Genomic DNA, 26,283 nt, shown 5'->3' with positions numbered 1-26,283 from the left:
CAAGCAAGGCATGCAAGTAGTATGATCCAAATCTTATACAATGTAGTCAAGAGGTCACCCCCAGGGAGGGACCAGAAACTGACCCAATTTCCTCCAAATCATCAAAAGTTTCAAGACTTGGCACTATCAAGTACATCTGAGAGTGGGGGTGGATAAAATAAGGGGTTTTGGTTTAAGGTCAGTTTATGAAGACTTTATGCCCTCAGATCCCTTCCCCAACTCAGAGGAGCTGGAAGGTTTCCCTCTCCCAACTGAGGAAAGCCTCTAACAAGAAAGAGATACCAAAGAGATACCAAAACAATCAAAGAGAAAATTTGAGAACACAGTGCCTATAAAGGGAGATGAAAGTGGTTTTGGAAATCATTATCTTTAGAGGTGAGATATTACAATTGTATGATTAAGAGCTTACAAATAAAACAAGAGTTCTTGGAAATTAAAAAGGATGGCAGAATTTGAAAACTCAACAGGGAATTCCTACCATAAACAATTAGAAAACCAGGGTAAAAATGAAACAACTATTTTTAGGCAATGGAAAAGTAATCCTGGAAAAGTAAACTCACAGTGACAGAAGCAGACCTGTGGTTGCCAGGGACTGGGGACAGGGGAGGGGATGAATTGCAAAGAGGTAAGAAGGAATTTTTGGTTAGAGATGACAAAAATGTTATTTCTTTGATTTAATGATAAATTTGTCAAAACAGATCAAATATTAAACTTAAAATGGTGAATTTTATTGCATGTAAATTATACTTTAATGAAGTATAATGAAGATTAATCTTCATTAATGAAGATTAATGAAGATTTAATCTTCTTTAATGAAGATTAAAAATATTTTAAAAATCTCAATAGATGAACTGGAAGACATAACTGAAGAAACCTGTCAAAAAGTAGAACAAAAAACCCCATAAAGATGGAAATTTTAATGAAAAGATAAAATTAGGGCTTCCCTGGTGGCACAGTGGTTGAGAATCTGTCTGCCAATGCAGGGGACACGGGTTCAAGCCCTGGTCTGGGAAGATCCCACAGGCCGCGGAGCAACTAGGCCCATGAGCCACAACTACTGAGCCTGCATGTCCGGAGCTTGTGCTCTGCAACAAGAGAGGCTGCAACAGTGAGAGGTCTGTGCAGCGCGATGAAGAGTGGCCCCCGCCCGCCACAACTAGAGAAAGCTCTCACACAGAAACGAAGACCCAACACAGCCAAAAATAAATAAATAAATAAATTAAAAAAAAAAAAAAAACTTACTGGGGCCAGTAAGATTTATTAAACAAACAAAAAAAAAAGATAAAATTAGAAGACCAGTCCAGGTGGTATCAGGCATTCCATCAAGAGAAAATAGAGAAAACTGAAGGTGGAAATTTTAAAATGATAGAAGAAAATGTCCAAGATCCACAGGGCAGAAATTTAGATGGAAAGGCTCACCAATGCTCAGTGGATCCAAGTATAGGACACCAGGGTACACCACTGAGAAACACTGGAGTAAATGAGGAGATCCCACAAGCTTTCAGAAAGGAAAAACAGGTCACAAATGATGAAGAACATGAAGATTTTGGATTTCTCAATAGCATACTTAGGTCTAGAAAACAACAGAGCAATGTCTTCAGAATTCTGAAGAAAAAAGATTTCTAGTGTTGAATTCTATCTAGTCAAACCATCCAGAAAGTGTTAACGGCAGGAAAAAGACATTTACAGACTTGCTAGGTTACCAAAAACTTATTCCTGTACATCCTTTCTTAGGAAGCTACTGGAAGACGTGCAAATGAAGAGATAAGCCAAGAAAAAGGATGATGTGGGATGTGCAGGCCAGGAAAGATGGGATTTGCAGGAGGATGACAGCTAGGCACCTGCCATTCAAGAATGGAGGAGGTCAGATGGCTCCAGAAGAGACTTTTCCAGGAAAATGAAATTGTCAGAATGACTTCTGATGTAAAAGTCTTGAGAATCGAGATGCAGACAACCAGAGAAGGTCTGAGATTAAATTAAATTAAATTAAACTAAATGAACCCTGGGAAAGATTGCTTAGGAAAGCAAAAGCAAAAGTTGCCAGGATTTACTTCATGGATCAACTGTGAATAATGCTTCAGAATGTAAACAATGACTATTTCTCTGACCATTAAGTACACTATAACCCCACTGGGAGGACAGGGAATGGAAAAGGTAGGAAGACGAATAGTCGGGGAGGTGAGTTTAATCCTTACTTTTTATAGAGGGAATTCAGTAAATAATGCCTAAAACTGAAAAGTCTAGAGGTAGCAATATAAACACGTTCCTTGGAGACATGGAAACAAATATACCAAGTAATCAGCTGAAAGAAGAGAAAATGGTTACTTCTAAAGAGGAGAGAATAGGGATAAGGGGAGATAAGAGGCCATCAGTTTTCATAATAAACATTGTAGTTTCATTAAACTAAATGCATTATTGTGATGAAACTTAATACTAAAAATAAAGAAAAAGGACAGAATAAGTTCCAGAAAAGTCAAAGGAAAGAAATAATGAAGAGCAAAAATTAATGAAATAAAGATAAAATAGAAACAATCAGTAAAGTCAAAAATTATTTATTAAATTTATTAAAAAGGCAAGCCTCTGATAAGATTTATACAGAAAAAAAGACAAAAGTAAATTATTATTAGAAAAAATTCATGCTTTCATTCAACAAATAAATACTGGGACCTGGTGAGCTGAGATACAAGAGCAAACATGACCAAGTCCTTCCCTCATGGATCTAAGGGTAGAAAGCATTATTTAAACAGGACACAGAAAGCACTAAGATAAAGATCATTAAGACAAAGACTGATTACCAACTTCTGCTAGTAAAGAAAAAGAAAAGATAAGCTATAGACTGGCACACATATTAACTGATAAAGTATTCAATTCCTAATTATATATAGAAGTCCTACAAGTGAATAAAAGATAAACTGTAACAGAAAAATGGACAAAGAATATGAATATGTCACAGACACAAATAATCAACATACGAAAAGATGTTCAACTCCACCAGTAAACAAGGAAGTGCAAATTAAAACCACAATGAGATACCACTTCTTAGGAATTTTGGTTAAGTTCTTGTTACTTGCCAAAGTAACATCAACTAACCTGCATCAACTATTAGTATAATTTGGATCAACTAATTTAATCAGCAATCTGGGACCACCTAGTAGAGCTGAAGAAGCATATACTCTTAAACCCACTATTTCTACACCTATGAATACACCTAAAGAAATTCCCAAACAAGGCCCATGTGTATAAGGAAGTATGTACAAGAATATTCAGGTCTGGACTTCCTTGGTGGTGCAGTGGTTAAGAATCCGCCTGCCAATGCAGGGGACACAGGTTCAAGCCCTGGTCCAGGAAGATCCCACATGTCGTGGAGCAACTAAGTCCGTGCGCCACAACTACTGAGCCTGCACTCTAGAGCCCGCGAGCCACAACTACTGAAGCCCACATGCCTAGAGCCCATGCTCCACAACAAGAGAAGCCACCTCAATGAGAAGCCCGTGCACCACAACAAAGAGTAGCCCCCACTCACTGCCACCAGAGAAAGCCCGCGTGCAGCAATGAAAACCCAACGCAGCCAAAATTAAATTAATTAATTAATTTTTTAAAAAAAGAATATTCAGGTCAGCATTATTCAAAAAGCAGCAAAAAGTCTGGAAACAACCTACAGGTCTATCAGCAAGAAAATAGTTAAATAAAGGTATAGCCATTGAAAGAGTACCAAAGTGCAGTTTAAAATGACTAGAGCTATGCATCTCAACAAGGATTTTTAAAAATGCAAGCTGTGGAAAGGTATCTATAGTACAATACATATATATCAAGCTTTAAAGTGTGCAAAGCTAAACAATATTGCTCAGAGCTATGGATAAATGTGGTAAAGAGCAAGAAGAGCAGCACAGGAGCTAATGTAAAATTCAAGCTAGTGGCTCTCTGGTATGAAAAGAGGAAGATCTGATGAGGAGGGGCACATCGAACTTCACATATGCAGATTTGTTCTGTTTCTTCAGCTGGAGAGCGGGGTATGGAGGGTGTTTGTCCATTCTTCAGGCTGTTCAAAAATGTTACATACTCTGTTCTGTAGATAGGATTACAGTATCAAAATACATTTGCTTTAAGTAAAAAAAAGGAAATGATAATGCTAAGTGTCGAAATAAAATTATAGCATGTAAGAGAAATAGGAGCTGGTTCTCTACAAAAAGTCTCAACAAATTTTAGAGGGAAAAACGCAGATAAAGTTGGAAATGAGAAAGAGGATATAATGTAAAATGTTAAAATTATAGATGGATACCATGCACAGTTGTAAATGAATACATTTTATGGCTCAAGAAAAGATAATTTAAAGCTAAAGGGCAAAATGTACAATTGACATAACAAAAAGAAACTAAACAGACTAATAAATGAGGAAGAAATGTAAAAAGTTATTAGCAAACTACTCAAATTAAGGGATCAGGCCATTTTCTTTAGGTTTACTGGGTAAACAATTTCTGTAGAATTAAAGCTATTTTGGAGAAGGGGGGGAAATGACACCATTTGAGGGTCACACTGGTTTAACCCTCATCCTGACTTGCAACAAAATGGCAACATTAAATACATTGATATTAGTTAACAACCCTGAAGTTCAGTTTTATGGGTTTTCTGTAAGTGGGGTTAATCATATTTGCCTCACAGGTTGTAAGGTTGAAATGGGGCAGCTAACAAATCCCCGGAGATCACCCAGCACAGTGCTGATCCACAGGGGCTCAAATGTCAGCTCCCTGCCTACACTAGACCATGGCCCAGGGAAGAGAAAAATTTTAAAAGAAAGCTATCAGAAGGACTTTTTCTTACTATTATTAAAATTAAGTGTCTTTCTAAACCAAGAGTGACTGATGCAACAATGGAAAAGTTCTAGATCTGATCCTTTGAAAAATCAGAGATAAACCTATTATCATTGTTCTACATGGTTTTTGAAGTCCTAGCCAGTCATTAAGAAGTGAAACAGAAATAAGAAAAAACTATACTAAAAATGATTCAGTGAACACTTTAAGAATAAGAATTGGAGAGTGACAAGGGGAATAAATATTTGGAAATGACTACCACTTCTTTACAGCAGCAATTTCCAGTTGAAAAACAAGGAGGTAGTTCTATTAAAAAACAGAACTATAACTTTAATAGGAAATTGAAGAAACAACTATAAAACTTTACTGGGGGAATTCCCTGGCAATCCAGTGGTTGGGCCTCTGTGCTTCCACTGTTGTAGGCCTGGGTTCAATCCCTGGTCGGGGAACTAAGATCCCGCAAGCGGCGTAGTGCAGCCAAGAAACAAAAACAAAAACAAAAACAAAACAACAACAACACAAAAACCCAGAAGTTTATTGGGAAATATAAGATTTCTTTCCATGTCTGACTGGCTGACCACTAATCATCCTTTGTGAATCAGCTCACAGCTTAGGGTGTCCAGGAAACAAGATGTGCTGGAACAGCAGCTTGTGAAAGGCATCTGGGAAGGACTGAACCATGATCTCATGGTTTTTCATGTCATTACTCATACCTGACTATAAAATCCCTTCTAGGCATAGAAGTCCTCTTCATCTTCACAATCCCCCCTCAGAAGTGCAATAAAGAATTAGTGTCAATGATGAATAAAGGAAGAAAAAATGATGTTATTAGGCCAGAGTACTGGGACAGTGGATTAATTTCTTTTAATTCCCATCCCTTGTCTTTTTTTGTTATAACACTGCTTGTATAATACTGAGTGAAATATTAAAAATGCCTTAGTTTGGGTGTAATAGAACATACAAATTCAGAATGCTATTGGGGTATCAAAAAAAAGATTTTTTTGATAACTGAGTTTTGGAGTTAAGACATATAAATTCCATAACAGATTAGATCCTAGACATTCCAGTAAACAGTTATTTACTGTAGGATACAAAGTCCTGCCTACTTCATTGGGCTCCTGTGAAAAATCAGTAACAAAAGGTTTTTAAAAATATTTTACAGTTCGCCAAATGCTGGCAGTAAGTGAAATGTAATGTCTTGAATATGCCAACAGCTCTCTAAAATATTGGGGGGTTTAGGGAGAGGCACCCCTGCTCCTGTTCTTAAGCTACCAGATCCAATGGGTTCCTCAAAACAAGTAACAGCCACTGAACTGCCGTGTTCTCTGTGTCCCCAGGCAACAAGTCTTTGCCACTTACTAGGTGCCAAGCACTGTGCTGGGCATGAACAATACAGCAAAACAGGCAAAAAATCTGGCTGTGCTTGTAAGTAGCCCCAGCAGAAGGTGGAGAATAATTAAACGCTGAATGTAGGTACACGTGGATGAACAAATATGAAGGTGGTTGAAGAAATGTGCAACGTTTAGCTAGAAGAGCTGCTTCCGTAGGCACATGGTGACTGGCCCTGAGGACCAGAAGCTGCTCAGCTGTGTGTGAACCATGCTGTTCCTCCTCACTGGAGAAGTGTGAGCAGAGGCTGCACAGTCAGATGCTGAAGGGAACAACAGGACACACAAGCACAGTGGGGAGCTGTCCATCTATGCCAAATAGAGAAGAAAAATCATGGGAAGGAGGATCCAGGGAGGCACAAACTGCCACAAGAAAGGAGTGCCACATGCACATGGGGACTAATGTGGCAACAGGTACTGAGGTGGACATGAAGGGAAAAGATGCTCATTTCTCAGTCCACAGGCCTGGTGCATGTGCTGTGCTCCTCCCAATGCCTCCCACATGCAGGATGCTTACCAAGACAGAAGCCTCCCAAGGAGTCCTCCGGCATCCATTCTTCCCTTTTTTCCAGCTGGGAAAACATATCTGGCTTGGGTCCTAAGAGTCCTGTTTTTGAGGGGGAAAAAAAAAGGGCCGTATCTGTTCATACCAGAGATAAAATCATTGCAAGGATGAGATCTGGTCCATGGAACTTCCTGGAAAAGGTGACCTGATAGGGGCCCAGGGTAGACAACAGTTCCCAGAAGGAGGAAAAGATGGTTTGGGCCTGACACAGAGAATCTGCTCCCGTCTTTCTCTCTGCTGGAAGGGAGGGAGGATTGGACCTCTAGTCACCTTTGAGATATCTGCACTTAGATGAGCCCTGTGCCCAGGACACAAAGGATAGGCATTGAGATAACATCCTCAGAACAGCTCACTCCCAACCCAAACTTCTGTATGGAACCAGTTTAAGGGTCCCAAAGAAATATCCAGATATGAAGATGAGCCTTCAGAGGCTCCCACTTACCCAGGGACACCAGGTTGCTGTAGTTCTCCAGCATTACATCCCTGTACAGGGCTCTTTGAGCAGGGCTCAGCTGCGCCCATTCATCCTGGGTGAAAAGCACGGCCACATCCTTGAAGGTCACTGATTCCTGTAAGGGCAAACCCATCCCTGTTGACTGGTGGCTACTCCCTCACATGACTCTCAGGGAAATGCTGTGACCATCTGCAGGGCTGTTAGCACAGAAGGGGGATGGTGTTCTGTGACAAGGGAAGCACTTCCTCAGGGTCTCCTAGGGGTCAAGCTTTTATCAGACTTCATTCCCCTGAAGAAAAATACCTTGTGGAAAAGACAGGCCTCCTCAGCACTGGGACTTCACACTGGCTGTTCATCTTGCTTAAAACATTTTCTCCCATCTCCATCAATCTGCACAGCCCTGCCTGTACCCCCACCCCTATGACCAATCCTACCCAGGTCTTGGCTTCAGCATTACCTCTTCAGCACCCCTCCTCAACTGCTCCCATATCACCTGTGCAGGGTCATCCAAGCACTGTCCCACTTTACTGGGTTTTGATTTACTTTTAGTTTCCCCCACTGGACTGCTGACTCCAAGAAGCTATGGACCATTTCCACATCTTCCTTGTCTTCCTACCATGTCTTCTAGAACATGGTCTATGGACCATTTCCACATCTTCCTTGTCTTCCTATCATGTCTTCTAGAACATGGTCCATGTACCCAGCACCTGTTACAAATGTGTTATTCAGCAACTCCTGCTTTTCTTCAGCTGAACCCAACACACATACACGGTTCCCATGGAAACAGTCATTCTGGACAATGTGACCTTGTTCCCTCTGATCACAACTAGTATCTTCTGTGGACACTCTTGGCTGAGAGGCCAAGGGAGCTGGTGTGAACTGAGAAAGAAGAGTTAAGTAGAAGCCCAGAGAAGAAAGGCAAGAGTCCAAGAGAAAGGACTTTTAGATTATTCTAGACCCCACTTGCATAGCTGAAGTACAGGTGCATTTTGGCCTATGGATTTTGGGCAATATCCCAGTATCCTTCCAATAAAGACCTGCTTAAGGTAGTCTGAGTTAGGTTTCTGTTACCTGCACCCAGAGCCTTGCACAAAGTAGGCTGCACCAAGGAACATTCGTTGGACTGAACACATGAACCAATCTGTCAGGGACCATTGTTCACCTTTCTATCATGGGCATAGATCTAATACCTGGCACATTTTACATCTCTAATATAGGTCTGCTGAATGGCAACCAAAATTTTGGCAGCCTGTAAACACAAGATAATTGTGTGACACCAACAATGAATTTGAGGAAAAGGCTAGGGAAGAGAAATATCACAGTGGACTGACACCATGAAGACAGGTTTCAAAAAAAAAAGTGGTGCCTGAGATGGGTTCTAAAGGACAAGCTAGAAACCAAGGAGAAGGGTTAGCAACCAGTGAGCTGGGACTGGGTTGACCCGGCACTTTCAATCGGCTGCTCAGCCGATTTCTGCTCAGTGATTTCTGCCACAGATTCCTGCCCTGGACAGGTTTAAGTGTGAATGAATTAGAACAAATTTACCAAATTCATCAGAATTTGTACACTCAAATGAATGTTGTCTCCTTCAAAGTGGAGTCCATACCCTTATTCTAAAGAAGTTAGCGCTGCTCAAAGCTTTTCAGTAATTTATTGAAATTGAAAACATACTACGTGAATGATTTCATTTGTACCCAATATTCCTCTGAAGTAAAAAGCCAAATATCATTTTTTTTAAAAGCCCAGTAAATCCCACCTTTCTAAGAAAGCATTCCAATTTCTCTCTTCTATCACTCATATGTTAGGTACTGCCTTTACCACTTTAGACCCTTATTTTACTTGCTAGTGGAAAGAGTGCAGGTTTCCACTTTGAACCAACCTGAGTTTCATTTCCAGTTGTATCACTTAGGTGAGCTTTAGCAAGTTCCTGAGCTCTGACACCCACCAGGATGTGTCCAAGATGGGGGTGGGCAGGAGGGGGTCAGGCTCCTGAGTGAAACTGGACTGGGAGAAAAGCTCCTGGTCAGGGGAAAGAAACAGGCCCACCCTCTTCAACCACTACATTCAAATCTCCTAAGGCAATTTAGAGGGGGAAGCCCACAGCAATCCCTCACTCACCTGGACCACGGTTGGCAGGCACCTGACTGCCATTCCTTCTTCTCTGATGAGCCTCAGGCTGGTAACACCTTCTACTATTTATGAGGAGAGGACTGGGTCAAAAGATATCACACAGCAGTCCAGAATGGGGCTTTGAGCATTCACACCCTGGGAATCCTCCAATACTCCAGGTGGTGAATTCTTAGTCCCTATTTGCTCCCAATCCTCTCTCCTCCTGGAGGGTCTTTCTGATGGCCTCGCCTGTAAAGGGAATAGCTCACCTTGCAGCTACTCCCACCCCCCCCACCAATATTCCCCCTAGCAATCTGAGTCAGATCTTCCGTATCTTCCCTTCTGTATCTTAAATACATTGACTTTTCTTGAAGAAAGCATCCTCCAGGCCGTTTTCACACTTTCTACACACCCTCCAGCCTTTTGCCCTTAAATTATGCTGAGAGATCTCAAGAAAAGTGTGTCTCCTGCCTGGACGGCTGCATAATCCTGGGGCGGGGAGTGAAAGAAGTAGGGAAGGAGGGTCGTCTTCTTTCTCCTAGAAAAGAAGCTAAGAAGGCTGGATTTTCATTGTCGAGACGTCTCTCAAGGCCATGCCGTTCTCTGGCCTCAGGCCTCTCCTTCTCTGGCGCCCAGTTTGGGAGACCTGGAGTCAAAGGTGGGAGAGAAGCAGTGTATTTGTGCGGGGTGGGGGTGGGAGTGGGCGTTGGGCGCCACGAATGTTAATCGTACAACCCACCCTCCCGCCCTCTGCCAGGTCCCCTGGGAAGCTGCTGCAAGGGCTGCGCAGCTGCTGACCCGGCCTCAGCGAGTTCCGGATACTGTGATTCGGACCACACCGGGAGCATCTACCACAGAGCGTAAGTGGGCTTCCCGGAGTCGCTTCCAAAACACACGCCAGAGGCCCTGACCGCATCCTTCTCCACATGCACCCGCAGATTCGGACCCTAAGCCCGAGAGCTCACACCTGGCCTTTTTGTCTTTGGAATCAAACCTTAGCCATACGTCCCGGGAAGTTTGGGGCGTCAGATTTCCGTCCTTCAGAACGGACCACGACCCAGACCTACTCGGTTTTCATCCGCCCTTCCCACCGGGCTCCACCACCCCAAGGCTGCTCCCGCTCTCCCGATGCGGCTTCGGCCACCGTGTCTAGTCACCACTGGGTTGCCCTTCGAGGAGCCTCTGCCTGCGGCGAGAGACCGCCACCGCCACATCGCAAGCAGAACACAATGAGCTGGAGTCTGCAGTCCGGATCCGAACTGCGCTTGCGCGTTGCCGGGAGAACCGCCGAGCTGGATTCCCTCAAGCCGGAGAGCTGCAGCGCTTCTGCTTCGCCGACTCCACTTCCCAGAGTGCGAATCGGCGGCAAGCGCCCGCACCAGCGCCGGGCGGAGAAACTGAATTGAGCGCCTGCGCAGATTAGGGCACCGCCACACAACACCCCCACCCGACCCACCCCACCCAGGCCAAGGGGGTTTCCTTGCAGAAACTACATTTCCCAGGGACCTCGGCGGAGGCGTCACGGTTCCCTAGGCAGGTAACCACCCGCGCGCTGACCCTCACGTGAGGATTTGGTTCCGTTTTGGTCAGACTAGGGAAGGCAGAGACCGGCGAAAAGTTAACGAAGGGATAAGGAAGGTCAGTCCGAGGAAGCGGCACCTGATCCGGTGAGGAGAGCTGATCCAGGACGGCCCCCAAGGACTCAGAAGGAGGCGACAAGTCGAAAAGGAGCGTTCCCGAGGCCGCGCGGAGATGACTTGAGAAGGCAGTGGGGCTGTGCCTCGGCTACGGGGATGCAAAAAATGCTAACAGTGTGGCCTGGAGTTCGGGCTGGGGCGTGGTTCGGGCGATGAGTGGGGACCGGGGACCAGGAGGACGGAGGTGTGGGCTGAAGGTCTAAGGACCAGTGAGGAGGCTGCTGGGGCAGTTCAGGACCCAGCGGATAGTGGCTGGGACCAGAGTGGTGGCCACGGGACCAAGGGCACGGCGCGAAAAACGTCGACAGGTAGAATAAACTTGGTTCTCCACGACTTATCAGGAGGAAGGGGCTGGATGCCAAGGAGTCTGTCATGTACAACTGGGTGGTATTTAGAGAGGTGGTATTTATTTTTGTGGACAGTATTTTGCGGAGGCGGGCAAGGATGAGGTAAAATACAGAAAGATCCAACTGGAGATATTTAGTTGCCTTTGAATTTTCACGGAGCTCGGGAAGGAGAGATGAGAGTTTTAACTTTGTCAGTGGCGAAAAAAAGCCAATAACGGGACCTGAGATTTGTCAGCTAGGGAACTGTTGGCCACCTCTTAGTGAGCAGTGTCAGTGACTTTACTTACGTGACACTATGGCATTCTGTTTTGGCTTTTACTGAAGATTTCATTCTATAGACACTTTTGGAGCATTTACGTGTCAAGCATTGTTCTAGGGGCTGGAGAAATAGTGAAACCCTGAACTTATGCAGGCTGAATTCTACTAGAGGGGGTACTCAATAAACAGAAAATATTGATTAGGTAGTGATGACACATTGAGGCTGTGTTACGGGACGGGGGTGGGGAGGTGGGGATTCTTTTCAGTAGCGTTTTGAGAAGTTCCCTTTGAGGAGGTGACATTTGAGCAGAGTTTGAATGTAGTGAGGAAGGAAACCATGTGAGTATCTGGGAAGAGAACAGAAATGCTGACCAGAGATAGAAGTGTGCTTGGTCAGCCTGTGGTTTAGCAAGGCCAGTGTGACAGGACAGGGCACAGTGAACAAGGGAGAGTGGGAGAGAAGGTTGGAAGGGTAATTAGAGGGCTTGAAGGCCATCATAAAAAGTTTGCATGTATTCTCTGTGTGACAGAAAACCATCGAAGGGGTTTGAGCAAAAGAGTGGCTTGGCTGAACACATTTTGACAGAATCACTGGTCCGTTGTGGGGCGAACAGGCTGTGGTGCGGCTAGAGGGAATACAGGGAAACCAGTTAGGAGGGTATTACACCAGTGGGGGTGGGGAGGGGAGAGAGAGCCTCCTACAATTATATCACCTTCCAACAAGGCATTTGCTTTGAAAGCCTAAGATAATTAAGGGTTCTGGATGCCATGCTAAGGAGTTTGGATATTGTTCTGTTTTCAGATATATAAGGATAATAATAATAAAATATTTATTGAGCAATAAATATGTGTTGGGCACTTTCATAAGCACTTTACATTAGTATTGAATATAATCCAAAGCTATGAGGTTTGCACTGTTAAAACAAATAAGAAAACTGAGACAGCGATATATTAAGTGCCTTGCCCAAGGTCTCATGTCTAGTAAGTGGGACCAGGAGTCCTGCCCCTGCTGATAGAGGAAAGGTGCAGAAGTTTCCTCCTGATTTATTGCCCAGAATGGCTGAGCACTGACATACAAGGGCCCGAAGCTTCCAAAACTCCTGAAAAAGTAGTGAAACCTTCATTTATCTGACCCATTTCTCCTGCTGCTCCCTCTAAGTGTTAATATTTTACCAGTTTGGGGTTATTGCATCCATCTTAGGCTTCAATACATTTTATTCTTCCTTTCCCCCTGGTCCTCTGCCTTCCTTTTGAGCCTTTAATTTTGCTACTGTCTTTATAATCTTCCATCTGTTTTCTACCCATCTCTCTGCCTCCTTCTTCCCCTCCATTTCTGTCTCTTGAGATCAGGTGGGGAACAAGAAAATACATGAAGGGAAAGGAAGAAGCTGAATGCAAGGGAGAGACATTATTTAAAATCTTAAGTTTCTGAGGTTACAATTAATTCAGTGTTTCATTCCTCCTTAGTCCTTGCCTTTTCTAATTCCATAGAGGTCCTGTAGCCCAAAGAGACCAAACTGCTCAAATTCCAAACACTCAGAGTCCATGGGGAACCTCCTCCATTGCCACCCACAAATATCTTCTATACCCATCGTTTCTTGATTCCCACCTCTCCCAGTGGAAAGTTTCCTTCCTCCTGTTGAAAAAAGATCCCTGCAGCCTCCACCTGTGCCCCAAATCTTATTTTCCCACTTTGAGCTGCACATCCCCTCCTTTCTGCACCTTCAGACTCTCCCATGCAGTGATAAACATGCTTAGTTCTTCTACCTTAAATCATACAAATGCTCTTGGCAGATTATTCGTTGGCTAAATCAACACATTTCTCAATCCCCCCTTTTCCTTGCCTACCTCCTCTATAGAGGCTGGAAGAGCTAAGTACTTATTTTTTTCAGCCTCCTTTACTCCTAGCCTCCATGCAACACAGCTGTGGTCAGTGAGGTTTAGGCAGAAGTCTGCTCGGGGGCTTCTGGGAAAACCTTTTCTGATAAAAGCCACAGATGTTGCTGGTGCTACACACCCCCTTTCTTCCTGCTCTGAATGCAGATATTTTATCTGAAGCTATAGGAGCCATCATGTGACATGATGAAAAAGTCATGAAACTCAAGGCATTGAATTATTTTGTCCGAAACAATGCCAACCACCTCCAGATTTGTTATGGGAGAAAAACAAATCCCTATTTGCTTGTAAGCCGTTGTTATCTGGGCTTTCTATTATTTTTAGCCAAAAGCTCTTCTGATATACACACCCTCTCTCAACTACAATCTTTCTAAAGTTATCTTACTAAATCTCCTTTCTCAAACTACTAAGTCCTTTTCAAACTTTAAGTCACTCTTCAACCCACTAAAATTTAGAGGTTATCAATAACCAAAACCAAAGGCCATTTTCGATTTTTAGCTTACTTTAATCCTCTGTGGCATTTGAAAATATGAAATATTCCTATCCCTATGCTAAAATTCTTTTTTCTATGTCACCACCTTCTCCTGATTTTTCTTTCTGTTTTTCATTTTTCTTTTGCCTGTTTTTTCCCCTCAGCTTCTACTGATGACACCTTCCACTTACTGCATTCAAAGACAGTACTCCCAGAAAACCCTTTATCACTGCCCCTTCTACTTATTCTACTTATTCTACTGCCTATCAGGAATCTTCACTTGGATACCCACAGACTCATAAAATACCGCCAGACCAAACTCATCATTGCCCCACAAAGTTAGTCAACTTTTTGTGTTCTTAATTATAGCACCCATCCACCCAAATAAATTCAAGTGCTCACATTCAATTGATTACATTACCTAGATTCTGCCTTATTATTGCTTGAATTCTTCCTTTCCTCTCCCATCCCACTGCCAGTTTCTCGGTTCAGCCCTTGGAAAACAAAACAAAGACTATCTTATGCAGTTTGATTTCCTAATCATATTTATCACCTATTTAGCACTTATTAAATATGTATAAAATAAATGAAATTGCCTTAACTACTCTTATAACTATAGATCTATAAAATCTTTCTCTATGATTGTTTTTGAATATGTTGTGAGTAGCAAAGATTTTGTTAATATGTCAAATTTTCATGTCTGTTAGTGTTCAGCCTCTTCTTTCCACTTTGATAGAGTACAACACAAAGATGTATTTGAATCCTATGTACTCAAAGACTATATTTGTTATATTGTTTTCTAAGTAATTAGCTTATTTAACAATAGTTTAATGACTGTTAATTGAGAACTTAAAACAGCATGCTATTGCATTAAGATTTGCACAAGTATTCTATCACCTGGTAGCAAGCAGCCAATATTTCAGAGGAGAAAATAACAGGGGGAGGGGGAAGGACATGGAGGGATAATAGAAGTTGGTAGAGGTAGAGAATTTTGACTCAAAACATTCAGGGAAACCAGATCGTGGAATAGGAGCATCTAGATAACATATATAACATGGTGAAAAATCAAGCATATTTATGTTTGTAGCATTTTAGAGCTTATAGGGATCTTGGAGCCTTCTAAATCTAAAATCCCTCATTTACCAAATAAGGACACTGGGACCTGGTGAAAGCAGGTGACTTGTCCAGGTTAGTGGCAGATCAGGACTACATACCAGGTCTTTGGGCTATCCAGTTAAGCACTCTCACATTTCCTCTCCAGTGTGAAGTCTCTGATGTCCAAAGGAGAATCTGCAGTATAATACAATAGAACTTATCTTCAGCATGAATCCTCATTGCTTAGAACATTAGCTACTTAAACCTTCTGGTATAAAGTTTTACTTTCTGAATCAAGATTTCTCCACTTTTATATGGTTTCTCTGCAGTGGTCTGTATTTTCTGATATGGTATATTATACTTCAACTAAAAGATTACTACAATCATTGTATTTATTAGGTTTCTACATTACATGACTTATCTGATTATCACTGAAGAGTTCATCACAGTGAAGGATCGCATGGAAAGCTTCCCTCACGTATGAGTTCTCTGATGCCGTGTAAGATTTGTACTCCGACTGAAGGCTTTTCCACATTCATTACACTGATAGGGTTTCTCTCCTGTATGAGTTCTCTGATGCACTATAAGGGATGAATTCTTAATGAAAGCTTTTCCACACTGATTGCATTCATAGGGCTTCTCACCAGTATGAATTCTTTGATGCTCAATAAGGTATGCGCTCTGGCTGAAGGCCTTTCCACATTCACTGCATTCATAAGGCTTCTCTCCAGTATGAGTAACCTGATGTACAGTAAGGGATGATCTCCCAGTGAAATGTTTTCCACATACCATACACTCATAAGGTTTCTCTCCAGTATGAATTCTCCGATGCTGAGTAAGAGATGAATTCTTACTGAAAGCTTTCCCACACTGATTACATTCAAAAGGTTTTACTCCAGAATGAAGTCTCTGATGCTCTATAAGGTATGTACTTTGGCTGAAGGATTTCCCACATTTGTTACATTTGTAGGGTTTTTCTCCAGTATGATTTCGCTGATGCAGAGTAAGAGCTGAGCTCTTACTAAAGGCTTTTCCACATTCACTACACTCATAGGGCTTTTCTCCAGTATGGCTTCTCTGATGTACAGTAAGATGCATACTTTGACTGAAGGCTTTTCCACATTCATTACATTCATAGGGTTTTTCTCCTGTATGAGTTCTTTGATGCACTGTGAGATTCATACTTTGGGTAAAAGCTTTACCACATTCATTACATTTGTAGGGTTTCTCTCCAGTATGAATCCTTTCATGTTGAATAAGGGACGAATTCTTGCGGAAAGCTTTTCCACACTCTTTACATTGATATGGTTTCTCTCCAGTATGAGTTCTTTGATGAACAGTAAGATTCATGCTCTGACTGAAGGTTTTCCCACATTCGTTACATTTGTAAGGTTTCTCTCCAGTATGAATTCTTTGATGTACAGTAAGCGAGGAGCGTTCAATGAAGTGCTTCCCACATACATTACAGTTATAGGGTTTCTCCCCGGTATGAGTCCTCTGGTGCTTAAGGAGGGATGAACTCTGGCTGAAGGTTTTCCCACACTCATTACATCCATAGATTTTCTTTCCTGCAAACATTCTTTGAGTTTTAATTAATTCAGCATTTTGTTTAGTGTCTTTTCCATGTGAATTCCAACTGTGAGGACTTTTCCCCACAGGAATAGTTTGTTGTGTATCAATGATTGAACCCTGACTGAAACATCTTTCAAATTCATTACCTCCACATGTCCTTCTCACAGTGAGGGTTTCCTTATGGGTAATGTGCACTTGGCCCAGATGTCTATCCTGGTTTTTCTGTTGCCCCTCTAACCAATTATCAGGTTCCCAGGTTTCCCCTAAAGAAGAATGCCAGAGACCTTCTCTTTCCATTATTACCCCATAAGATAAATCTTCAGTAATTAGGGCTTTGTAGTTGACTCTTTGGTTTCAAGTCTTGTCTCCCAGTCTGAAAAAAATAAAAATTCAAATATACGTTGGTTTCTGTGCTGAAAACTGTATAATGCAGGAATAAGAGAATGAGACTGAGAATAACTATAGGGCACATTTGAGAGTTTTCAAAGATGTCCCTATAATTAGGAAGAGAATTGGAAGGGAGGGAAAAACAGTGAGCCATCCATAAATAATAGGGAAACTAGAAGCAGGGTAAGCAGAGGAAAGAGTGAGCCTATGCAGAAGGGATAGATACTGAAATCACTGACCAATGGACAGGCTAAATAATGAAGATGGAACTAAGGGAAGATATACAGACGAGCTGAGATTGGTAGAGGCAGATCACAAAGCCCTGGAACATTTATCTGGTACTCCTACCAGCAGTTTCTGCCCTCCCGAAGGCTGCCTATAATTCTGATACTAAATCTTCATAAAACATCACAGTGTGACACAGTGAAAAGATTGTTTACCCTAGAGTCAGACAAATGTGGGTTTAAACACTCGCTGTTAATCACTTATCATCTTAAGTAGTTGTTTCTGAGTCTGAGTTTTCAGAGATATAAAATGAGAATAAAATAATCTGATAAGGATTAAGTAAATTAATGTATATAAACTACCCTTAGGGAACATACTTGTCTGGAACATAAAATACCAGAACATACTTGAAACTTAAACTCTCAAGGGAGGATGGCAAAATCTAAAAGCTCCTCTCTGCTCCGCAAGGAGCATGTGATTTTCTCACTCTCTTTAGGTAAGAGAGTCCTAAAGGGCCCTACCCTTTCCTAAATATCCATTCCTTACAGATAAGAACTGGTGACAGAGGCAGGTAGGGGAGAATCTGTTGAACTGCTTGAGATGGGGCTGGAGGAAAGGCCTTGTAGCCACTCAGATTTTATTTTCTCAGATCCCATTTCTTATCCCAGACAAAACATCCTGGAAGCAGAGAGGCAGAGGACAGGGAACTACAATCTGAGAATCACCTTGTCAGCTTGATCAAAATTATCAACACTTGGGCTTCCCTGGTGGTGCAGTGGTTGAGAATCCGCCTGCCGATGCAGGGGACACGGGTTCGTGCCCCGGTCCGGGAAGATCCCACATGCCGCGGAGCGCCTGGGCCTGTGAGCCATGGCCACTGAGCCTGCGCGTCCGGAGCCTGTGCTCCGCAACGGGAGAGGCCACAACAGTAAGAGGCCCACGTACCAAAAAAAAAAAAAAAAAAAAAAAAAAAAAAAAAAATCAACACTGAACCAACAGACCAAAGGTCTGTGGACAGGAGGTTTACTATGAAGCAAAAGATATGCATGAACTGGACCTCCTCCTTCCAGTCTGACCTGCTTACATAAAACAAGAGAAAAAGTGGAAAGCCAAGCAGGTGCCACCTGTAAAACACACACACCACCAAGTAACCTCAGAGAAGACCTATCCAGTCAAGCATGAAGTACCAACAGGCAACTGGAGGCTGCCTCTTGCCCCACTTCACTCTATCATATCCAGCTATCCAACTGAAGTTCTCTGAGATCATTCCAAGTGCTACCCAGTAAACAACATTAAGGACATGGGGCATCTATTCACTATTAGACAAATACAATGTCCAGACAGACAAAACTATTCAAAGATAAATGACACACAGAAAATATCAAATTTGGAAACTACGTAGAGGTTCAAGAGATTTTTAAAATAATAAAAGCAGGAGAACAAGGGGGCGGGGGGAAAGCATTAAAACCAAATGGGAGAATAAACACTGGAAGAATAAATGCTTCCAGTCATCAAAAGATGTAAAAAAAGTAAAAAAACAAAAAAACAGTTACATACTGGGAGAAGGGATTTGCAACACGTGACCCAAAGAGAGCTCTAGAACTTAGACTTGGAAAACAATATCTGTAGAACACTAAGCCCACTAGAAAAATGGACAAAAGACTTGAATAGACACTTAAGAAAAGGAAACCTGGGGACTTCCCTGGTGGTGCAGTGGTTAAGAATCCGCCTGCCAACGCAGGGCACAAGGGTTTGAGCCCTGGTCTGGGAAGATCCCACATGCTGCGGAGCAACTAAGTCCATGCGCCACAACTACTGAGCCTGCGCTCTAGAGCCTGTGAGCCACAACTACTGAGCCCATATGCCACAACTATTGAAGCCTGCGCACCTAGAGCCCATGCTCTGAAACAAGAGAAGCCACTGCAATGAGAAGCCCATGCACCACAACGAAGAGGAGCGCCTGCTCGCCGCAACTAGAGAAAGCCCACGCATAGCAACGAAGACCCAATGCAGCCAAAAATTAAAATAAATAAATAAATTTATTTTTAAAAAAGAAAAGAAAAGGAAACCTGAATAGTGAGTAAACATAAGCAAAGATGCCAATCCAACAGTAACCAGGAGAAGGTTGAGTAAAGCCTCAGTGAGATACTATTACCAAATCCACCTGAGAAACAAAATTCAAAAATTCAAACTGACAGCTTCATAATTTAGAAAGATGTGCAGTATGGGGAACTTTCACATACTGCTGGTAGGAGTGTAATTTGGTTCAAGTATTTTAAAAACAGTTTAGCACTACCTAGGATGTAGAACAGGCACAAGACTATAACACTTAGCAAATCCACTAGTAGGTACATACACTTAGGTAAATCTATCTTGTAAAGGTTCCCCATGATTCATAATTTTAAAGTAGCATTGTGTTCAATAGCAAAAAACTGGAAACAACCCAAATGTCTACCAACAAGAGAAAGGATAACTAAATTGTCAAATACTTATACAAGAGAAATGAAAACAGTGAATGTTATGGATTTCACGTCTGTTCTCCCCAAAATTCATATGTTGAAGCCTAATCCCCAGTGAGACAATATTAAGAAGTGGGGGTCTTTGGGTCATTAAGTCATGAGGGTAAAGCCCTGATAAGATTACTGCCCTGATAAGAAGTGGCACACATGAGGGAACTTGCTCTATCCTGTGAACCAGGAGGAGGGCCCTCACCAAAAACCCATCCATGCTAGCACCCTGATCTCAGACTTCCAGCATCTGGAACTATGAAAATAAATGTCTGATAAATTCAGTCACCTGGTCTATGGTATTCTGTTATAGCAGCCTGAACTGCTTAAGACAGTAAACATTAATAAACTAAAGCCACACATATCAATATAAATGAATAAATAATTTAAGCAAAGTCACAGAAAAATAAATACAGTAAGAGTCCATTTAGATAAAGTTTTTTTTTTTTTTTTTCTTTTTTTTAGATAAAGTTTTAAAACAGACTATAACTAAATATATTGTTCACCTATGGATATAAATACTATAAAGCAAAGCAAGGGAAGGGATTTATCACAAAAGTGAGAACAGTGGTTGTGTCTTGGGTAGAGGAAGAGGATGGGAATGAGGAGGTGCATATAAAGCTACTAGGGTACTAGCAGTGTTCCATTTCTGAATCTGAATCTGGGCTCTGGTGCCTGGGTGTTTGCTTTTGTTATTATTCATTCATTTTTATCATCATGAACTATAAAAAAAGCAGTACAGTTAAGACAACAACTTTGGAGCCGGACCGCCTGGCTCCATCACTGTTAGCTGTGCAACCTTGGGCAGATTACTTAACCTGTCCTGTGCTCCAGTTTCCTCATCTGTTACATGGTACCTATCTAGTGTTGATATGTGAACAATAATTAGTTGATATTTATAAAGGGCTTAGAAGACTAGGCAGGTTTTTGCTAAGCATTACCCATATTTTACACATTCTTCTGTATATATGTCATTTCAAAAAACAAATGAGAAGAACAACAAAATATTTTCTATTTTGGAAAATATTGATCATTTTAAGTTGAAACATATACTGCAGAAAACTTAATAGTAAGGGTTCAGTATATCTTCATGGAATTTAGAGACCTAACTTAAAAAGTTACCTCTGAAGATTTGCTGCTTAAGAAAAAAAATAGACTGCCCTACAAACAAATTTTTTAAAAACTGGCCTAAGTGATCTATCCAACAACATGGGATGGCAAAGGACAGTGGAGTCATGTCTACAAAGGACTGATGAAAAACTGATGTGACTCAAGAATTCCACATAGCCAGTACTCTATACATGCATAGGAAAAAAACAAAACACGTTCTTAAATATGAAAGATTCAGTAATTGCAATATTCCTAAACCATTCCTGAAATATTACTTAAATGTTTAAATGTTTGAACAAAGGATTTATCCAGGAATTCCAGAATGCTCTCTATTAGGAATCTAGTAATATATTAATAGGTCATGGGAAATAGGGCATATGATCAACCTGATGGATGCTTCAAAGTATTTGATAATATCCAACATCTAATCCTGATTCAAAAACAAAAATATTAGCATTGTACCAAGCATAAAAATAAAACACTAGAAGAATTCACACTAAAAAACAGAATCAAGGAAAGGATGCTTACTATTACTGCAACTATTTAATATTGTTCCAAAAGTGTGACCACTTTTAGACAAATGAGAGGGGAGGAAATTTCATTTTTCCCAGATTACATAACTGTCTCTGTGGAAAACATAAAATTGTTAAGGTGGCTTTACTCATATTAGTGAAGTAGTGAAGCCTGGAACTGAGCACTAAAGATCAAAACCATAGCTCTTTCAGGATTGGATGACATTTCAGATCCTTACCATTTTGCTTTCATTAAATAAGAACCTGTAACATACACAGCTTTATGCTTGGCCACAATAAGAGTTCAATGATTGTTAGAGGTTATCATTATCATTATTATTTTATGTCAAACAATATACAGCTCTCTCTTCCATTCGTTTATTCCTAAGCAGTTCTTTCAAGTGATGGCCCATACTCCCTTAGTCTTAGAATGCCTAGTTAACTTTATGATTTATATTAACTTTGGTACTCATCAGGACATGAGTCCCCAGGACCAAGGGAAAGCACAGCTCTTTCAGTATTTATGTCTGGGACTGGCCATAGTAGAGGCCAAGAGCCTGCAGAGTATTTGGCCGGGGGTCGGGGGCCCAGGTGAGAGACTTGGGCAGCAGGCCCCGCTCTTCCTAGGGCAAGCTGATTTCTTTCTTTACTCCTTTTATATTTCTTCCAGCCTAACAGTTAATTTACTCCTTCCATTCAACCAGACTATTTCAGTACTCACCTGACTGGACTTCCTACGTAACTCTCTTGCTACCCCTACAGTGCATTCTCCACAAAGCAGCCAGATCGATCTTCTGAACATGATAAGTCATTCATTCAATAACTATTTATTGAGTGAGGAGGCACTGTTCAAGGTGCTAGGAATACAGCAATGAACAAAAGTGCCCTGGAGGAACTTATATTTTAGTGAGAGGAGGAAGGATAATCAACATAATAAATAAGTAAAATATTTAGTATTTAAGTGGTTATACCTTATGGAAAAAATAAAAGCAATAAAATGGAAATAGGCAATATGATGGGTAAGGGGAAAAGTTTGTAATTTTAGATACAATCTTCGGGAAAGGCCTCACTGACAAGGTGACATTGAAGACAAGAAGACTTTAGGGGCCAAGGAGGGAGTCACAGGACTATCAAAGGGAGAGCCTCCCAGGCAGAAGGAACAACCAGTGCTGAGAGCCTGTGCAAGGATGAACTAACTTTTTGGATTCACCTATGTTGATTACAGTCTTTTAGATTAGTTTTCCTACTGGAAGCAAAGATATGTGCCTGTACTAACCATTAATGAGGCTCATTATGAAGGTGGCATGAAGGTACATGGGGACTCGGTAAGAGCACATAAATTCTCTCTCTTTGTGTGTGCATGTGCACACACATATACATTTACTCACACACAGAGGTAAATCAGATGATGCCTGGGGAAGAGCTGAGCACAGCACTCGGTTGCCGCTTTCCCCTCTAGGTTTTGGACAGCATAATGAGACTAACTGGCAACTAACTGGTAACATCAAAGAAAATCTAGAAAGAACAAGATCTGGAATTTGCACATCATCATGTTTTCTGAGCTCCGTTCTGTTCCTCCACTTTTCTGTGTCTTTATTTCCTTCTCTCCAACAGGTACCTCTCTGCTCTTGTAAATGCATTCAAGTCTCTATCTCAGTAAAAAACAACTCAGAGGCATTCTACATCTGACTTCTTTCAGGTCCTGCCCTTTCTTCCTTTTCCTTCAAAGTTAACTTTGTTGAAAGGATAGTCTGTACTTAAAAGTCTCTCTTTTTTTGGGGGGTGGGGGTGGTGGTGGGACTTGCCACATGGCTTGTGGGATCTTAGTTCCCTGACCAGGGATTGAACCTAGGCCCTTGGCAGTGAGAGTGCAGAGTCCTAACCACTGGACCGCCAGGGAATTCCCCATAAAAGTCCTTGTTTACTTCTTCACTCCTCTCCCCAGGCACATGTCCTGCAACACCAGAGTGCTCCTCCCTGGGTTACAGGCCACTTCCTCAACACTAAGACCAATAGTGTTTCTCATTTCTTACTTGGCACTGCTGCACTCTTCTCTGTTTTTCTCTCTTCCCTTGGCCCGGTTCTCTGTAACTCTCTCCTCTCCCTCTAACCACTTTCTCTGTCACCTTTGCTACAGCATCTTTGGCCCCCAGTCAAATGTTATTCCTCAAGATTCCATCCTTGCTGCTTTGCCCTTCTTATTTGCTCTTCCTGATAATTAAAAATATTCATTGATATGAGTGTCAGAAATATAATTTTCAAAGCTATAGTTTTACCTGATTACTAAAAATTCTACTTGATGTCATCTAATATTCACTCAACAAAGATATTAAATACCTACTCACGCAGACAACATGCTAGGCAGGGGATATAAATAAAAGTAAACTCAATCATGACAATTCAGTGAGCCTACATACTAGTGGCTAGATAGATATTCAAAGAGACAAGAGAAATACAGTGTCAAATGTAATCATACGCAAGTGATAAATCTTTAGGATTCAGCCCAATAGAGAAGTTGGAAGGTGGGTAAAAAACTGAGAGAGGAAAACCCAGTATGAGCAATACCTTTGTTTGCCTCTGATGCTTCTAGAAAACCCACCAACATGACAGTGAAAGAATGAAAAAGTCATAAATAAATGCACTAAAATAATCTAGGGAACAAAATGCTGCAAAGGAAAACCAAAACCAAAATGAAAAACCCCTACCAAAAATATAATTTATATATCCTCATACAGACAAGAGAAGCTAATACATGCATTTTAAAAGATTGCTATTAAAAAAAGAAGGAGCACTTAGAGAATGAGAAGGCTCATAGAAAGAAAAAATATGATAGTAGAAATAAATTTTTTCACAGAAGGACTGAAAGACAAAGTTTAAAGAAATCTTCCCATCTCACATTTTCCCTTCAAACAATGCCATGCAATTTACCACAAGGTCTTTGCACCTTCTGCTCCCTGTGCCCAGAATGTGCTCCCACATGACCATCACTTTGAGTATCTGTTCAGTAGTCACCTTAATGAAGAGGCCTTCCGTGATCACCCCTATAAAACAGCACTCTTGTTAACTGATCTACTTCCCTTATGATGCTTTGTTTTTCCACGCAGCACCTGACTCTATGAATAGTCAGTCCCTCCCTTCTTCCTTCCTTTCTTCTCCCTTCTCCTTCCCTGCTTTCTTTCTTGATTAATTTATTGTTTCCCCGACTAGACTATAAACTCCACGTGGAATCTCTGCCTGTTTTGCTCATTGCTCTACCCCCAATGTTAGGAACAGGGCCCAGTGCTCAAAAAACATTTGTTTGTTATTTATGTAAGAATACAAATAGCAATAGTAATTGAATCCACAGAAATCTGTAATAAAGTTAATTAAAGTTACCTTAAGCAATCATTCTATACCTAAAAATTAGCATGAAAAGCATAAGATAATACCCAAAGTTGTGCAATATGTAGCAAGAGCCACAAAAATGTATATATCCTTTGACACAGTGACTCTTCCAGAATCCTGTTCTTTAGAAAGATTAATGGAAACAAGCAGCGATGGTCACAAGATGATTTTTTTTCCTATCAATGTTTTTTTACTGATTTCTTTTATTGCTCTGTACTTAGATAGCCATACACTATCCAGAGATCAAAAAATATCTGCCTAACTCTTTAAACAGTGTATGAAAAGAAGTGGTCAACACTTTCACATGAGTAGAAAAGATAAAGGTGTAAAATGCATTTTTTCAGAGAAAAGTCGTGATAACATCTAATAAAGAAATTTCAGTTGTGAGGGGGATTAGTAGGCAGATAACAACGATTACGAAGCATTAAATGCTCAGAGGAGAATGGGATTAAATAAGTAGTAGATTCAGATTAAAAATTTAGAAATGAGAAAGGAAATATATAAAATGTAAGGTTACTAGTAAAAAGTACAGGGCTAAACTCACTTGTCATTTGTTTTTAAATGAAGACTGTATAAAACACCTATATAATTCAGAGGAAGAGAAACATTAGTTTCCTTTTAAAAAGCTGACAAATGTTTAAATGAATAACGGAAAGGAAGCTATGGATATAGGTAATGGCCGAGAAGAAAGATCCACGAAAGACAATAAAGAGAATAAAGTAGAGGGGGATAGAAAGACAGGGATTGAAAGTACAGATGAGGGAAATCCCTGGTGGTCCAGTGGTTAGGACTCCATGCTCTCACTGCCGAGGGCCCGGGTTGGATACCTGGTCAGGGAACTAAGATCCCATAAGCCACGCAGCATGGCCAAAAAAAAAAAAAAAAAAAGAAAGAAAGAAAAGAACAGAAAGCACAGATGACAGAAGAGGAAATAATAACTGCTGACATTTACTGAATGTTCAGTATGTTCCAAGCAATTTAAAAGAGTCACAAATGTAGTAACTCATTTAATCCTCATAAGATATCACCTCCCACTGAGGTAAGGACACATGCAAGACCTTGGCAGGATGCGTGACATCAACAATGCAGAGGCATTTGAAAAACACACAGCATAGGTACAGGTCTCAAGAGACCCAGAGACCTCTGAAGTGGTTTCTCCCCAAGGTGACACTCATGGAACAAGTTCTTGCAGCCAGATCCTTACCTGGGGAAATGCACCCTGGATGTTCTTTTGTCATCAGGCTCAGTTCTCAATCCAGCTGAGATATCACATTTCGTTTGAAAAGCTGATGCCCTGCTCCGGGGGAAAAACACTAAATTTGACTTCTGAACTGAGTATAAAAACCACTCCCAGCATATGTCTTATCCCTTCCTCTTCAGGGCTTCTGTAACAAAGGAAGGTGTGGCTTCTGAGATTTCCCATTTTTCCATTCTCTATAGAAAAGGACTTTCACCTTGAAAGACAGGACACTAAGGAACTACCCTAAAACAATGTCC

General features: G+C 41.3%; 1 protein-coding gene across 14 annotated transcripts in view; it reads right to left on the bottom strand.

Annotated features, from left to right (window-relative positions):
* The window catches only part of ZNF454 (zinc finger protein 454), a 52,642-nt gene that overhangs the window by 13,646 nt on the left and 12,713 nt on the right, over positions 1-26,283 (bottom strand). For 3 of the 14 annotated variants that reach the window (XM_067032213.1, XM_067032212.1, XM_067032214.1), the window contains exons 1-6: positions 10,292-10,698; positions 9,334-9,970; positions 9,095-9,219; positions 7,832-7,922; positions 7,204-7,330; positions 6,714-6,803 (exon numbers count right to left, since the gene is read on the bottom strand). In XM_067032213.1, the coding sequence (XP_066888314.1) occupies positions 6,714-6,803; positions 7,204-7,330; positions 7,832-7,922; positions 9,095-9,105 (319 nt within the window). In that variant the 5' untranslated portion in view covers positions 9,106-9,219; positions 9,334-9,970; positions 10,292-10,698. The other 11 variants (XM_067032216.1, XM_067032218.1, XM_067032223.1 and 8 more) reach the window with 10 other exon arrangements.

Source organism: Kogia breviceps, chromosome 4 (genome assembly GCF_026419965.1).
Source record: "Kogia breviceps isolate mKogBre1 chromosome 4, mKogBre1 haplotype 1, whole genome shotgun sequence".
Classification (NCBI taxonomy): Eukaryota; Metazoa; Chordata; class Mammalia; order Artiodactyla; family Physeteridae; genus Kogia; species Kogia breviceps.
Note: the sequence above shows the minus strand (reverse complement) of the source record. Positions and strands in the feature narration are given on the sequence as shown.